This window comes from Ischnura elegans, chromosome 10, assembly GCF_921293095.1.
Source record: "Ischnura elegans chromosome 10, ioIscEleg1.1, whole genome shotgun sequence".
In the NCBI taxonomy this organism is placed as follows: Eukaryota; Metazoa; Arthropoda; class Insecta; order Odonata; family Coenagrionidae; genus Ischnura; species Ischnura elegans.
This window is the reverse complement of record NC_060255.1, coordinates 8,557,175-8,575,399: the sequence shown is the minus strand read 5'-3', so window position 1 is coordinate 8,575,399 and position 18,225 is coordinate 8,557,175. Positions and strand designations below refer to the sequence as shown.

The window sequence follows — 18,225 nt, the reverse complement described above, 5'->3', positions numbered from 1 at the left end:
ATTGTAAAACAATGCTTCTTAAAATGCCAATGAAAAACAACCAGTGGTTTCTCTTAATTACAAATGAGAGTTTTCTACTTCCATTCCGTACCAACTTCAAATCTGTAACCCTGATATTGCTATCATGCAGATTTATTCTAAACAATGTTTACGTACTGTCATCAATACCAATTACATTTACAAGAGGATGCATATGTTAAAAATATATTTTGTAAGCCAATAATACCCAGCGTGCCGTCTAAAACTACACTTTATAAACACATATAATATGAGAAGAGGTAGACGTTGTCATGAAACACATTCACGTAAACAACACGTTATGCCAAGCAAACAGTGAGCTAATTTACAAAACGGACATTCTTTCACTGAATTTTTTACACAACCCCTTGCGCATACCTTCTATTGTAGGTTTTTTATTTAGTGAAGAATTGGCGCCAGACGAAGACAACGCCATAATTTATCAATATCAAGTTAGATTAACACCTAACCCACTCGCTGGTAGCATTGAACAACTGACTATCGAAACATCGCAACGCTGTTCGGATATAGGACTTTCGAATACGTTGGATAAATCTCCGGTTTGAGGTCCCTTGGGAAATGTATTTCCGTTTGCAACTCATTACTAGCGAAAAAATGCTATCTGGAGAGCAATAGTAAAATTTGCGTCAGGAGTTGTTCCATGCTTCACCTCGGCACCGAATTCCTACACGTTACGTTACATGACACCTCTTCGATTAAAAAGCGGAAAAAAGAAAGGGCTGTCATAGCCTCCAATACGGGTCACCGTATTCAGCTAGCCTCCTTCCCGTAAGAATGTGAGTCATCGTAACATAATGGCGTCGAACACAAGCTCTGAACCAATCACGATAGGGTAAAGGGTCATAACTGCTACCACAATGTAGGTGGAGCGCATTTCTAGCTTTATTCCCGTGACGTCACAAGATTTCTTGGTGCCTGCTTGGAGAGTAGTTATTAGGGTCATTTTGTTGCGAGGCTAACTTGTCAAGGAACATTGTTACATGAGCTAGCCGATTCTATGTTCGTTCTATGGTTCTTAAATGTAGCATACCGCTCTAAGTTAGTCGTGTATATTATCAACATATACCTATTGAGTACATATTATTTGCATGCCCTCAGGCCGCGAATGGCATCTCATCGAGCATATGAGACGAAAATTAAAGTATTACAATTCGAATATTTTTAATGTTCTACGTGATCCCAGTCACTAAAATTCACACTGGTGACCCGAGGAATGCCCACATTGCGTGAGAAGGGGATAAACTTAACCTGTCAAGAGGATAAATTTCGTCGTAGATAGCGGGGGATAAAATAAATATATTGATAAAATGGATTATGGCGAAGCAAGAAAGTAAAATTTATCCGAAAGCCATCACAATCGAATATTGAGCCCATACACAGAGGCTATTTTACTTGCTAATATCGCATATAGGTCGTACTTGTTACACATTAGTTTGGTCGGAAATAATGCGTGACATTAAATCGCAACTTAGCTTCATTAGAATTCCGATATTTAAGACTACATCGGTAAAAATAACAAGGGACACACAGTTTTAGCGCCATGTTGTCTTCCTTGCTTTGATCTTAAAATGGCGACCGACGGTGTACATGGTGAGAACTATGTCGTTGATTATAGCTGAAAATCGTTGCTCTTGTGAAAATTCCTTGTTTTAGGCACGGTAACGGGAAAAACTGTTTCCCATATGCTTTCTTCGACGACATTTGGAATATTTCTAAACCTTCATTCGCAGCATCATTTGGCAACAATGTGAAACAATTCTCCGCCATTTTGTTTGTTGGGTTTGCAGAATGCCGGGTAATGAAACCCTAATCACGTGACAGGATAAACGATTCTATTGGTTACGAAACTAAACAGCGCCAGAGGCGCTGTAAGTCCCAAATAGTATTACCTACGCTTGAAGAGATGGCGTTAATAACGCCGAGCGTTTTATGGTCTTCGCGCGCATTCAGAAGTGTAGGAAGAAGTGATTTATCTTGACACAAGTGGCTGTGATACGATAACTACCCAATAAGACATGGTCAGTCTTGTGGCTGATACTTACGGACCTACTTCAGAAATGAAAAAAGGGCACAATCCTCTTAAATGGACGGGTATACGAAGGAAATGAGTTGAGGTATTTCGGTCAAAATAACTTTCAAAAGGTGAAAATTTAAATTTTTAGTCAGGATAAATAGCCAATTTTTCGGAAGTTATTGAATTTCAAACATCTATCCAGATTTATTTTCCATGCTCATCGTATAACGGTTCATATTTATTATTCACCCAATCCATTCCCTCAGTGTAATATTTGAATTCCCGCTTTCTATTACCGGAAGGTGGTGGGTGTCGCCGTTACCAGCCGCGGAAGGGTTGAGCACTAACAAAGTACCGAATCACCGAATGGTACCGAAGAAAACCGCCACGGAAGAAGGAAGGAAGGAATTGCAAAATAAGCAGGGGGAGGGTGGAGGACAGTGGAGGAGGGGAAAGAACTCTCGCACACTCTCGCAGACGTATCGTAGCCCATTCACAACTGCCAACCAGAATTTTTTCGGCAGAGTTAGTATCGGTTAGTATACTGTAGATTAAACTCCGTTAAACATAGATAATGCAGGCATTACAGTACCTAATAGAAATGAATACCTTGTACTTGCTTGCAAACATCTTGAAGTACCTGATTTCATCTTCACATAATCGCCCAGAATGGAAAAGGTATACAGATGAGCAATAAATATGACTCAAAATATGAGTTGAATTCGAGGCGGATCAAATGGATGTTAAATTTGTAGCAATAAGAGGAAAGAGACTTAATCTTCCTTCATTAACTGGGATAATGTGGAATCAGAAACCCTTGTATATTTCGCATAAATAATTTTAAAACCAGTTTCGTTGCTGTGCCACGTTATCACCGCACTATGACAAAACTGGTCCTTGTGAAATCCGCAAGGTTTTTTGATTCGACATGAAGCAATTTCATGAAGTCAAGCCTCAAATTTTTCATATAAACTAAACTGATATTGGTCTGCCCAACCACGGCGAGTAGACTTGTAGGTGAGGGGGGGAGAAATTCGCGGCGAAGCGGGGTTGCGCCGCTACCCCGGCCACCGTGGCGTGGCAATCGCGTGACGTCAGGATAACAGCCAATCGGCAACGACTAGCAGACAACAGCAAACCGTTTGTAATCGTTTGAATCTAAACATGCCATCGTCTCAACGTTGTCATGCTTTTGGATACGGCGCGCGGAAAACTCCTGATAGCCCTATCAAATTGAATTCATTTCCTCGGAATGAACGTCTGTAAGTACAAAGTGAAAGAATCTTGTAGTATAAGTTGGCCATTAATGCACTGAAAGCCAGTAGGTGAGACCGGCGGTTCCGCTGTATATCCCTGTTCTTCCATTTCACTTTCAAAATTATGGAAACAATCTGTTTTTATGTGACATATCGTACTTAGCATATAATATTCTTATGTTCTTGGAGTATCTGTGGATTTTTTTCATTAGTGTCATGCTATATATGTGCTGTAAATGGTGTTATGACGGGGTAAATGCAAGTGCAAAGGGTGGGGACTTAAGTACTATTAGGGCATTATTTTCTTCCATGCGAGAGACAGTCATTCACTATAAGATAATTTTCCACGGGAGTACCCTTATATTAGGGAAGCTGGCGTGATGAGTAATCCCTATGAAGATAGTCCTTTCTACTCCTCCAACACTTTGGCAAAGATATCCTATCTTTATTTCAGATTTGCGGGTGAAAAAATGTTCACCATCGATGACCCTCCACATCTCCTGAAGTGCCCACGAAACATGTTCATGGAATATGACAATAAAGAAGAGGTATAAACATTAGCAAATACTTCAAAATTGTCAGTATTATGTAAATAACCATAATTAATTATAAATTTTGTTGTAGATGACAGCTGGTGGTGTAGCTATTACAAGGGTTGGAAAATAGACCCACAATGAGGAGACTAAAGAATCTGAGTAGAAGACACTGGGAATATCGTTCACTTCCCCAAGATATCCACCTCTACTCTTAATCCTAGGTGAAGAGAGAAAATGAATGGGAGCCTTGCCGCCCATGCATTCTGTCGATTACTGTCTTCTCCATTTGGACATTTTTGTTCGGTTAGGTGAGTATGATTTCATACAGATTTGAGAAACTGTAAATAGATAAATTTAGTAAGGGAGACATCCATGCTATTTTTACTGTCTATTGCAGGGTGGATTGATTAAGGTGTGAGTGTGACTGCAGAAATCGTTCAATTCATAAAGCAGTTTTGCAGCTTTAATGGAAGTGCCCAACAGAAGAACTCGAATGGAAATCTTGTGGCCTCTTGCATGATAAATGTCAGCATCTGGAATTTTAGGAAGAAGGTATTGAAAAAGTTTATATATTTGTGATTCGCCAATTCTGTGCAGTCTCTATAGTGGGTATTTCTATGTTATGTTATATATTTTATTTATCAAATTGCATTTCTCTGACAATTTGCATTTGTCTGACCAAGCATTAGCCTGTACCTCTCCTGATGTTTTCACAAAGTTGTATGGTATGGTTTTTTGGAAAGTATCTTTCCCTGTTACTCATTTAGTCTGTTTAATTACTCATGCACCAAGATTCAATAGAACACATCAGTCAGATTACACAACATAGCCAACATTCTTAGCACACCTTACAAAATTATTCGGTACATATAATGGCCTGATTTATTTCAACAATCAACGATGGGAATACCATTCAAGATATGTATAAACATACTGTTTTCTGCGTAAGATGAAGGAGATATTATTTCTTTGTATCTTATGAGACATTCTTTTCTCTGTCTTTTAGGGAAGTGTAATGAAACTTTGTCTTAAGGCCTCACCCTTAGTGAGCAAGATATGAGAAATATTAGTGAAAACAGTAGTTACAGTTTTTGCTACCAACGTTAATAAAATAACCATTACTTAAAGACAATGAGTACCAAAACCTCTAATTTTTGCATGGCAGTGGTAATACAGCCAACTTTTTGAACAGAGGACAGTAAAGGGCATCATGTTTTTTAAAAATTCATAGCCTAAATGCCTCTTTTTTTGATCTATAAAAATGGCCATTGTCTGAGACGAGGAACTCCAATGTATTCAATGAGATAGGTAGAGAAAGTATGACTCACTTTTTGCATTTTTCTTTCAATTCTCCAAAATTATTGTTGCTGTGAGAACAATATTGGTGTCAACAGCATAGGGAATGGATTGGAATCATTTATTTGTAGAAAACTATTTATATGATCATTTATGTCTGAAAGTGATAGGATAGGCACAGGGAAGGAGCTTAATGGAACTCCTTGCTTCAGGCCTGTACCCAGGCAAATGAAAGTTACACCATTTCCTGAGGTAATGACAAATTGAATATGGTCCGACAAGTAGGTTTCAATCAAAATTAGCTATGACACAAAAACCATCAAGTCAAGTTTATTGAGTATCAATTGGTGGTCCACAGTGTTAAAAACTTTTGAGAAATCAAAAAATATTGTAGCAACTTCCATTTTATTATCTAGTGCATTGATAATCTGGTTTATTCTAAGTGATGGATTTCAGAAGATGAGATTACTGTTTCCTGCCCTTGGTATTCATGGTTAGGAAGTAAATACCTATGTCCTTATTGATGTTGGGGGAATATGAATTATTTAATCAGTATAACTGCATTTATCAAGGGAGATATTATCGTGGGAAGAAATGGATTGCTAGACAAGTGAATCTCATCTATTTGTCAGCATAAATGTGAAAATTATAACTTCATATCTCAAATGAAACTTGCCTAAAGGAGGTAGTAAAGAAATGCTGCCTTCGACTTTTGGTAACCAAAACGGTTGTTCCATAAGAAATGCACAAGGATAAATGTTTTACCACCCTAAACACTTAAGGTCACTCAAAAACATTTTTCAAACAAAGGAGTGGATACTGCTTTGGCAAATCTGGACAGCTTTTAATGGAAATTTTGAAGTATGTAGTAGGGCATTTGCAATTTTCTGACATTTTCCGACCTTGAGTTTTACATGATTTCAATGTGGATTGTACGCCCCTAAAATTGATTAATTTGGAAATTCCTAGTAAGTTTACATGGAGACTACTGTTCATTACTCCAGACTTAGGATTCTTTTGAATGCAAAAGTGTATTTTTTCCATCCTTTGAAATAAATAAATAAATATTTAAGGCTGGGTAAATTAATCAAATTTCAAAGTAAGACTAGAGAGTCGGGTTTTTCTGTAATCAGAAAAATCTTTCCCATTCCCACCTTATTGTTTTGTTTGCTTTTATTTAATAGTTCAGTCAGACTGTTGAAAAGTTACTGCAGTCAACATTTTTAAATACACGAGTGTTCCTACTGCTAATTTGCTTTGAGTTGTATTCTCACGTGTAAAGATTTTTTAGATTAATTCATTTAGTCATTTATTTTACATAACAAATGAGGACCATAGAAGCCTAGGGGGACTAGTGCAATTTTTTTACATAATAGCTGATAATTCTTGGTAATTAATTGCACTTATCTTTCTTGGTTTCTAAGATCCTCAATTATTCAGGAAAACCTCTTTACATCGCAATGGAGGGGACCAAAATTTGGGCAATTTGATGTTTGGAGGTAGTTAGGCTGTCTCGGGAGTATCTCCTTGGTATGATAAGTATTTTATGAGATAAAGAGGTTCACTACAAAGAGGTTTGCCTATAAATTTACATGTAAAACTGACCGCAGGGGTGGTATGAAGTGTGGAGATTTATGATGTAAAGAGGTTCACTGCATAGAGGTTTTACTGCATATGTACATAATCCTAACAGCAAAACACATTTGAATTTGTAAGGGAGTCTTAAATCATATGACATTATTGACAATGGTAAGATATTTTCATAATAATATGTTTTGTACCTTGGCTTTACTTCAACTCCAAAAGTCACCTCAATTCAAGTGATATGTAATAACATCCCTTTCACTACAGTAATTTCTCCTGTGTTTAGAAATTTTGATTTGATTACTAATTTTGTGCAATATGGATTAAAAACTGGAATGAGATACCATGGATTAATAGTGGTTTTCTGTTCATCGTACTCTACACTGTACAGTGCAGTATAATCTCCTAAGTTTGATGAATGATAAGTACATTTGAGAGATTCAGCCATAATAGTGTGTGTGGAAACCAAATTGGAAATAGGAAAGATTCACTTTGTTACTTTTCATTGATACGAATGCACTTTGAGATATGAATGGATAACTGCAGCTGAAAATTTTTCCAACCGGTTACAGTAGGCTATATGCTTTTTGAAACATCCTACTATGTTTGGTAGGTAGGCAACTAAAAATCGTCAGTAACAATCCCAATTTGGTTGACAACCGAACATCATCTGTAGCCGACCGGGTTCAGTAGGCTACCGAGAATCATCTGCCTGAGTGAATTCTTCCCATTTCCAATTTGATTTCCACCCTTACCAATATGTCTGAAGCCTTCTCATTTAAACTCAACTGATTTGGGCGTTACTTAGTAGAATGATGAAATATTCATGGTGAAACAAAAACCAAGTACTGTTCCAGAAACTTTTTATTTGGTATCAACTATCTTGTATGATGTTGGGCACGATATGGTGGAAGTTTTAATATTAGTAAAATAAGACATTGCAATATTTCCACTGACTTTTATTATGACACTAACATTTCGTCATTACAAACAACATTATCAGGTGTTGCTTGGCCATACTTGATAACCTTGTTTGTAACGACGGAACACGTAGTGTCATAATAAAACTCAGTGGAAATATTGCAATGTCTTATTTTACTAATGCTATCAACTAGTTTCAACATCATTACCAAGACAATTTGTCTTGATAGCAAATAAAAAGTTTGTGAAACCGTATTTGGTTTTCGTTTCAACTTCTAATTTAATTATATTGCATCAAACGTAGGACATTATACTGTAGTACACATTACGGTATATAGCCTGATATATACAATACAATTTTGTACATTAATTGTTATGATGGAAGCTTATTTGTTAATATAATGACTACATTTTCAATGTATAAATATTATTTTAATGTGTGTTGGTTGTAACCCATGTTTATTGATTTGAGCTTTCCTAACTTTTTACAATGTTAGTTTAGACTGGTAGAACGTACGAGTGGTACGTGGGAGTTTCGTTCCAATTAATTCTTACAAACTAATCCTTATCCGCTTTACGTGTGAATTTTGTGGACTCCTGTCCTGCTTGTTAAAGAATAATTTCTGTTGTAATAACGATTTTTCATGTACAGACACCAGCTCAAAATAAAGGCTTTTGAAGCGTAATCGGATTTTTTACTTATTTGAAGCAGTAATACCCCTATCCTTATAAGATCCCTACAAAATCCTGTCCCTAAATTCGCGCTGGTTAAAGGAAATAAGAAAAAATATTAAGTAATACGTAAATAAAGCAATATATGCAGACGACATTGGCAGTCAATTCCGATTGGCTGTTATCCTGACGTCACGCGATTGCCACGCCACAGTGGCCGGGGTAGCGGCGCAACCCCGCTTCGCCGCGAATTTCTCCCCCCCTCACCTACAAGTCTACTCGCCGTGGCCCAACTCAGTCCAGAATGGTAAACAGAGTGGTTTACACAGATCAGTCTTTGAGTAGGTTCATTTTGTAATCCATTCTGAAATCTCGGTGCAGACTGATGGGGTCTATGTGCAGGACAACTTTCATCAATACTATTAGCCATGATGATAACTTTATGGGAGTTATCCATATCACACAACCTGCACCAAGTTGGCATAAGACGTATATACATAGTGATTAAGTTTCAAGGATTTTATGAACATGGATATGACATCTTCCAAGCTTTTATATTGTATAACATGAAAATTGTATAATAGGACATGCAATTGAGTAGGAGCTATATTCTAGCCATTAATTCCTAAGTTAGGAAAGGAGTGGGTCCAGCCAAGAGGTCCATTGCAACCATTTATTTGTCTATTTTTCATATTAAATCCTCATAATGGTACTCAAAATTCCATCACTTACTGGCTTGTCTTTAAAACTTTCTATTTGCATTCCCTCCAATAGAAAATCCTACATTTTCCCTACATTGGTTAGAGGGGGAAAACTATTTGATTGAACAAAATGGTTTGATGGGAGAAAAGAGTATCCCAACAAAATTTGATTTATAGGACTATCACTCCGCTGGAAAATTGGTTTCCTTTCTGATCAGGGGCAGATCCACAGAGGCAAGGGTGCAGCTAGGAATTAAGGCTGGGGGGGGGGGTTTAGGTGCAAGTAATTATGGGGGGTATGGAATGCGCACCAGGGTAAACGGGAGGTTTGGGGACCCATCTCCAGAAAAATTTTTTTAAAGATAAATGGTTCAAAATGGTAAGTTTTATGGCCATGTGAACAGCTAGATGCTTTGTTTGTGGGTCATCCGTAACCCTTATATTAGTTACAAAATTTATCACAATAAAATACTTAAAAAAAATTCTCTGAGCTCTTGGGGAGTTTTTATCCCCAAAAACCCTCCCTCGATGCGCCACTCCACAGAAGGACTATATTCTTCCCCCTCCCCCCCCCCCTTACGGTACCCAATTTACGCTTGATAAAATGGTAATGGACTTTTTATAAAAAGAAATAAAAACCTAATGCATTGTAATATAGGTACTAAAGCAGTATACTGCTGAGAAGTTACCCCCCAAGGCCCCCACGTAGCCAACCCCTCTCCCCCAATTGTCCCTATCCTGGATCTGACTGTTTCTGATAGTGTACCAACTCTAGGACAAAATATGCTTTTTTTTCTAAAAGTAAGAACATCATTCTTTAAAAATTGTAGTATTCGTTGAATGGATTTTGAAAGGTATTTTTTCATCATCACTGGAAGAACACTAAAACAAATAGCTCATTTATATAGTAAGTTCCTTTCAGGAAATTCTGCGTTGAAAACATTCTTTGCTCATGTCTCATGCGTCACTCCTCCTCCCGGGAGCGTTTTCAAGAGAATGAGAGGGAAAAGTTCTCGTCCCAGTCTTATATAGGATTCGTTATCCGATTGTTGGCCCAATTTAAATTTCCCATGGAAGGCAATAGCCTTTGGGCATTGGATTGGGCCAGGAACCCTTTAAACATCCAGCTGAGATCATATCCATCCTCCCTATTGAAATTATTTGCCCTTTTCACTTTTTCAACGGCTTCGCGTATAAGACGTGGATGGTAATCCTCTGTCTTCGCCAATATCCGTGTATGGTTGAACATTATTTTATGCCCACGGCTGCGGGCATAACGTCCAGTGACCTCTGATGTGTCTCATTAATGGAGCTGCATCGCTCTTTCAGCCTTTGGAAGACAGATCGCTCGCTCTGGCTGCAGTGGCAGAGAACCTAATGCACTCCCATGAATGCGAAATGCATGTCCCTATGTATTAAAATCTAGTTATTTATTTATTTAAGTGTCATCATTACAATTGTTTTCTTCATGCTTGCAACTATCCATAACGTGGCAAGGCTGGTTATATTTTTTTAAGATCTTTTAGTTTCCTACCAATGCTTTTGTATTTTAAAAGGTATATTTAAGATACTGTTTTGTAGTTTTTTCAAACACCCAAGTAAAAGATAATTTGAATTTTAAATGCATTTGGAGTGGTATTTTGTAGTTCAAATACACCTCGGCCTGTTCTGTACAGTGCACGTGCCCAGTCCTGCTTCTAGCACTTTCCTCAGTCAGTATAAATATCAATTAATAGAAAGTGTATGTACCTGTGGACTTAATAGGGTAGTTTCCTTCATCAAAGAAAATGAAAGGCATTGATTGCGATTCGTTACCCACCATTAGTATATTATAATATACAAATTATTTGGCGTTAGAAATTCCAGTTCAGACGAATGGCAATGGTCAATTTTAACCGCATTAGAAAAAGGCCACATTGGCGCCCATGCGATGCCACTCCACGTGACATCACAGGGACCTAGTTTCTATACGAGTAGATAGAGTTTTACATCTTCTGAGATTGCCAATGCATGCATGAGGCACAGAGCTCAGGGAAACATCTCTTAATAATCACCTATTAAAACTGCCTAAGGTCGGAAAGTTTCCTTAGTTTGATAAGGTATTAATAATCCTTATTTAAGCCAAGTGCTACCAGCTAGCAGGGTTATCTGCTACCTGCTAGCAGCCTGCATCGTATCTGCGCTCAAAGCCTTGCCCCAAGGTCACCTCACATGGCGACAGAGGGAACCAGAATGACGTCTCACTGGGTTTTCCCAGCATTCATACTTATCCGTCGCGTTTTCGTGCGCTTGAAAATTTTCACTTTTCATTTAATTGCAAAAAATAGATATTGTCATTAAAAAATCTAAAAGCTTGAAATACGTACTCCAGGAGTAATAATCTATGAATTTAGGAATTAAAAAAATAATGGGAAACCACCCTATCATCAATGATTAATGGGTGGTGCTTTGGACACATCAATTAAATAGAGTACAAGAGCAAAACTCTTTGACACATCAGTTCTGTTTTGCCCACATTTTACAAAAATTGATTATAGCTCCATTCTTGTATCAGACAGGTGACTGCAGCTTTCATCATGTACATATAAAAAAAAGCTGTGATGTAGCTATTACTATAATATAATAAAAGTAATAAATTTTATTGTCCGCAGGCAAATACATTTGCATGAATCTATGAATTTAGGAATTAAAAAAATAATGGGAAACCACCCTATCATCAATGATTAATGGGTGGTGCTTTGGACACATCAATTAAATAGAGTACAAGAGCAAAACTCTTTGACACATCAGTTCTGTTTTGCCCACATTTTACAAAAATTGATTATAGCTCCATTCTTGTATCAGACAGGTGACTGCAGCTTTCATCATGTACATATAAAAAAAAGCTGTGATGTAGCTATTACTATAATATAATAAAAGTAATAAATTTTATTGTCCGCAGGCAAATACATTTGCATGGAGTCATAAATAGCACATACAATATATAAACTTAGTCAAGACAATTACATTACAAAAATACAAAATATACAATTTGGTCACCGAAAAAAAAAAAATCAAATATGCATTAGGAAAAGTCCATCTATATTCAGAACAACAAACAATGCATAACCTCAAAAGCGACACTTCATATATTCGTCTACATCATAAAAATGTTTCCTCAGGATATTTTTACAATGTTTTGAAAATCCTGTATTGTAGGTATTTTATTGCAGATGGCAGTTTGTTTTAGAGGTTGAATCCCTGATGTGTTATGCTTTGCAATCTTTTAGCTGTCCTTTAGCTTTTTAGATGGATGAGTTCATTTGACCTTGTGTTACAGTTTGGGTACCATTAAATGACTTTTTTCCACTTAATGCATTGCCAAAATTGGTGCCTCGCTTGAACACTGAAAAACATTTTTTGTACTTGGTACTATTTTCATTTTTACTTCTCTATACTCTTCAAATGAGATCATGAAGTAAATGAGTAATTTAAATCTAGGCATTGAATGGGGAGAATTAAAGTACTGATGCAATATTTTTCTGTGTCCCTTTGTGTTACATATTATTCATATCCAAACTTAAAGACACGATTTCTGCTCCATTAGTAGTCGCCCTCCTCTTTCCAATTCTCTCACCAGATTCTACCAGTGGTACATGCTAATCTTAATTTAATTCATTTTCTTGGATAGGGGAGAGTGAGATAAAATGGTGTGGTCTGATAAAACGGGGTACTGAAGTTTTATTGTATGGTATAAGCTGACTTCTTCTGCTCAACACTCCAAAATCTTCGTGAGTTTCTCCCCACCACTCGGAGAGTAAAAGCTATCCGCTCTGTGCACGTGTGAATTACCTGCTCTAAAAATATTTTTTAGTGCGTCGTGATGTAATTTTTGGCCCTCGAGTGAGTGATTATAATGGGAAAAACCTTCATTTGAAGATTTCAAAGCAAGTTTGGTACAAATTAAGCATTGTTTTCTCCTTGTAATAGAATATGTTTCAATATGAATATGTATTCTACTATTTTTCTGTTGAAGTCATCTGCTTTGTAAAATGGCGTTGCTGGATATATCAGGGTACTTATAAGTTGGACAGAATGGTGTAGTACCCTGTTTTAAACAACTGACTTTGAGTAACAGTTTCAATGATACCACCCCAGTGGATGGATGCAGAAGGGCATATTCCTCAAAAGGCTTTCACGTTTGATTGAATTTTCAAAACCAACCAAAGAAAAGCCAGTGCTTCTGCTTTTCGATGGACATGCAACATACACCAAGAGCATAGGACTTATTCACATGGCTCGGGAAAACTATGTCCATCTTTATTTATGCTTTAAAACACATTGCACACATCGGATGCAACCCTTAGATGTAACATTAATGTCACCATTGAGTAATTACTTCTCTCTCCGGATGCAAGGAAGTGGCTTCAGTGACGACTGCAATCAATCAAGTTGAAAGACTGCAAGGAACAGCAGGCATGAAAGCCGCTTCCTTTGAGACTGCAGTAAATGACTTCCAGAAGACTGGAATATTTCCTTTGGATTCAGATATCTTTTGTGATTGAATTTTTTACCCTGCTGAGACAATAGACAAACAAACTGAAATCACTGGCACGCCACTTGAAACCCCAGAAACACACTAGAGAGAAATACTGTCTATTCCCTGCAATCTGCTTCAGTGTCACCAAAGAGAATATTTTCTGATCCATCTACATCACGATCTACCCAGTCCAAGCAACCTAGACCTTCAACGTCACCATTTCAGGTCTCTCCACAAGAAAAAAAAACGCCATTCCAAGTGCAGAAAAAAGAGAAGGAATGATTGCAAGGCGCAAAGGAAAGACATCTATTCTGACAAGTTCTCTTTATAAGTAATAATTTATTTCATCTTCAAAACAGGGAAGGACCAGGGGTTGCAAAAGGAAACTTCAGACAGAATCCATGACTGAGACTGCTGCCACCGGTAAGTCTGCAAAGGGTCGTGGAAAGGGTGGGAAGAAGGAGACAAAGAGAACTGCTGTAGAGCATGAGTCATCGTCAGATGAGCAAGAGGAAGAAGACAAAAATACCTCTTGCATTTACTGCAATGAACTTTATCCTAACTCCAAATCGGAAGAATGGTGAATAAGTGTGCTGTAAGTGTAATGAATGGGCTCATGAATAGTACGCTAGTATTGGTGATGTTGTTGACAAGCCAAATATATGTTTTATAGTATGATTTTTGTGGTTATTGTAAATTTTTATTGCATGAAAAATGATAATTTAGGCATACCACGCCTACAAATCTATTTTAAAACCTAGTACCCTGTTTTATCTGACTGGTGTGATAAAACGGGGAACTTGTCATAAAACAAGTAAATATTAATTATCTTTGTTTTCGTTGGTAAAATTTTGTTTTCTTTTGGTCGACGTCAAGGAGAAAGATAAAACACTTGTTCAGTAAAATTTCACAGAGCATGAATGTTTAGTTTATGAGATATGGCAATTTATTTCTTAAGTACATACCCCGTTTTGTCCAACTTTCCCTGACCATTGTTGTTAATCCTCCCTAAATTAATTTCTACTACTTTTTGCCTCTTGCCTAGAGTCAATCGCATCTCAAATGAAAGACTGATATCCTTCTCCATGCAAAAAAAAGGAGTTCTGGCAATGAGCTTACCAGTCCTCATAGTAAAGAATAAAACTCAAGTGAACCTCAATGTCTTCCAACTGATATGTATGTATAACCAAGTGAATCTGCTAGTTGACCACCTTTTTCTCTCGTAAGAAATTTTTCTGTGGTCATCCATAAGATATTATAATAACTAAATCCATTTAGTTTTGCCATAAAAGCATGTGAAGTAGAATTCCAATGTGCACATCATGCCATCCAATGCACCTCCATTCCACAGAGGTCGGGAGAGACAATTGGGAAGGGGGAAACCCAGTAATTCGTCTGGTATTTGGACTATGAGAAAATGGCAATGGTTTGACTTGTTTGAATTAACCAAAGAACCCACTCTAAAGAATACTTATTTTTGGTTGATGGTTGAGTGATGGTTGTGGCAAAAGTTTTGTTGGCATGCTTTCCCTCCATAGTCAGTAAATATATGTAGTATGAAATAGAAGTAAAACTCTCGTTATTGAATGACAAAATTTAATGAAAAGGAATACAGCTTGTGAATATTTTATTCAAGTTTCCTCATATGACAAGTAAATATTTTTACACTTCATTATAATTACTGGGAAATAGAAATGCCTGAATATCTCTGACTGGCAGGATCGCAATTGCAGAAATTTTCTCCAGTTACAACTTTGTATCAAAAACTTTACAGACAAATCAAATTAGAATTTCAGATACAGTTGATGCATTAGTTTGATATACGTGAATCTTTCCTTGTTGGTCTCTGAAGGAGGTATCTCATTAAAAGTAATTTATAACAAAGTCGAGGTCACAAAAGGCTGCTAATATAAAAAATAAAATCAACTTACAATGATTCGAATATAATTTTTATGATCAAGAGGATTTAATCCAAGTTATAAGAAACTAATGCATCTGAATTCATGATGGGAATTCTAAAATAGAAAGTCTGTACCGCAATGCCTCATAATTTCCACATTAAAAATGCCAAATCCAGAAGCTAGTATACCAAAACTAATGCGATTTCATAAGAAAACATCACAATAATAATTTTATTTTTGTGGTCAATTACAATCATGTCTTATGGTATCACATAAATGCAACAGTTATAATAATATTTTCATCACACCTTTTCTCTCTTCTGGCTCAAGCAATCATTTAAATACGGTATAATTCAAATAGGACAAACAGTAAGATGTCCATAAATAAATCAACAGCCATACATCACAGTCATTCTCTCACAGGACAATTAAATTCAGAAAAAATAGTTACAAAATATTATAACATATTAACAATAACAGGGCAGTTTCTAAAATGAAAGAATATGTATGTATCTATATTTACATCATAAATGGGATTTAATAGAGCTTTCAATACTTAAAAAATTTAAAATATAGGTGTATACAATGCTATACCTCAACTGGCATTAAATATTTCTTTACTGTCTTCTAACACTTCTGGTAACAACAATGCCTCTCTTAGTCACATTTATCTCAAGCTTGCTTGGGACTAAATCAGTCTGGGGCATTCAACAGAGACTGTGAGTCAAACATATCATCTAGAAAACAATTTTGAAGCATGAGCTCAATAGAATTAGAAATAGCCTCTTGACATTGGTCAGCTGGTCTACCACGACTGAAGGGAAAGAATGAATTTGGATTGCTTTTAAGGTAGGTTTTCAAACGGCTTCTATCACACGAAAATGGAGGATCATTGAACAAGTCAAATGATGGACTAGGAGGCATTGATCCTTTCTGCATAGCCACTAGTTTTTGTTGGAGGTACGTTATCTCTTCAACCAAAATGTGAGTTTGAAAATTTACTTGGGGTTGGCCTCCACCAATCACCTCAAGAACAGGTAACCACCTGAAATAACACTGTTTCCACAGTTCGAGGGACTTCATGCCGTACTGAATTGGAAGAGTATCATGGCCATAGGCTATGTTCTCTGGGCTTTCAGATGATTTAATCATTGAATTATTGGCTCCGTGGAAGTTGGCAGGCATTGACATTCGCTTATGAGATGAAATATGTTTAACCAATGAATTTCTTCGCAAGTAATTGGGAGTAGCCTGGTCCAATTTAGGAATATGACTTTCAGGATTTTTATGGTCCAATAACTTAGATATTGCAAAAAGTGGATTTTTGAATAAAGCCACGTCTTCTGCACTGAATTGCTCTTCCCAATCCCAAATGCACCTTAACTGCAAAGGATTACTGCTATCCTGAAAGAAATAATTCATTAATTAAGAAAAAACACCAATGCACTAGTCTTGAAAATGGTACAGTGTAACCGAAACTAGCAGGCAATAAAGTGTGTGTTTTGTCGAAAAGCAAAGTAATTTCCTTACAACCATAAAAAACACCAAGCTGGAATAAATGTAACAAATTTAGATCATCTCATGATGCAGAGTTACAAATACCTCTACACAAAATTGACATTTGTTAAATGGTCACTAAGAAAGAGTATGAGTATAACACACTTTTCACCATATTCTCTCACTTCCAAGAAAGCACACCCCTCTAATGGAAATATGCAACAAGCATTCCACTTTGTGGGAGAGAGGAGAGAAAGATATTGGTTATTCATATTTAAATGGTTCCAAAAGAAGCAGTAATTCCACAGGAGGGTTAAAAAAAAATGGTATGGTATGACATATGGAGGAGGCGACCGACAGCCGAGGTCATTTGCACCATGAGGGAAGGGTATAGAAGGAAGGATGGAGAGAAACCTGGTGTCGGCATCAGCTTGCTCTTAACGAATGGCGCCAAGGGGACCACGGCTTGACATCCCATCCGACGGACGGAGTGATGCGCTTGAAATTTCCTACAAACAACACTCAAGCAGGGATCGGGCAGTCTCTGAAAATTCTCTGCCACTGCCGGGATTTGAACCAGAGCCCGCTGGGTGGGAAGGCAACACTATATTTTCCACAGGAGGTTTTCTGTTTCAGTCATTGAAGAAATTTCCATGGCACTCATGAGTTGGGTTGTTGAAGAACTGACTGCAACTTTCTATTTTACTTGTGAAGTACTACTATTCCTTGTCGCAGCTTTCATGATGAAGGTTAATGTGTGCTTATTTTTCGCGGAATCATCTCCCAAGGAAAACAATTTTTCACTTGTATTTTAATTGAAAAGAATAATAACTCTCTGTGGATATGAAATTTTAGATTTTATCGTTGTTATTGCAGTGACATATATGATTAGCAAAATTTTTTGACTAATTTCACTGGAAAACATTTTCAGGTTGCCTTGAGCCCCAGTAATAACATTGTCATCTTAATTAATAAACAAGCCCATCAACTAACCATTAATTAAGAGCAGATTATTAAGGAAAAATAAAAGAGCCATTACTGTGACTTTGCATAACTGTAAATTATATTCTTGCCCAATGCAATAAATATATTTTTAAATAAGCTGCATGGAAAATATATATATATGTGTTTATTTAGAGAATTATGTATTTGAATTCTAAGAGATATCATTAAGTGAAAACGAATGAATGTTATTATTATGAAATGAATTGATGATTTCATTAGACCATACATATTAATTGGTGCAGACCTGGGTTCTGAAATGGTCTATTATTTGCTCCTCGGTATAA

The 18,225-nt window shown here is 36.8% G+C and overlaps 2 protein-coding genes and 1 long non-coding RNA gene across 5 annotated transcripts in view; 1 reads left to right on the top strand and 2 right to left on the bottom strand.

The window, feature by feature from the left end:
- Window positions 1-851, bottom strand: part of LOC124166557 — a 46,740-nt gene extending 45,889 nt beyond the window's left edge. The window contains exon 1 of one of the 3 annotated variants that reach the window (XM_046544118.1): window positions 397-851. In XM_046544118.1, coding sequence (XP_046400074.1) covers window positions 397-454 — 58 coding nt within the window. In that variant the 5' untranslated portion in view covers window positions 455-851. The other 2 variants (XM_046544120.1, XM_046544119.1) reach the window with 2 other exon arrangements.
- A 1,632-nt stretch (window positions 852-2,483) lies between these two features.
- Window positions 2,484-15,290, top strand: LOC124166996. The gene is made up of 2 exons (XR_006866556.1): window positions 2,484-2,588; window positions 13,898-15,290. It is a non-coding gene; the product is annotated as an uncharacterized LOC124166996 (long non-coding RNA).
- The window catches only part of LOC124166993 (myotubularin-related protein 10-B), a 42,946-nt gene continuing 39,869 nt past the window's right edge, over window positions 15,149-18,225 (bottom strand). The window contains exon 12 of the mRNA XM_046544751.1: window positions 15,149-16,843. Within this exon, the coding sequence (XP_046400707.1) occupies window positions 16,133-16,843 (711 nt within the window). The 3' untranslated portion in view covers window positions 15,149-16,132. The remainder of the gene's footprint in view (window positions 16,844-18,225) is intronic.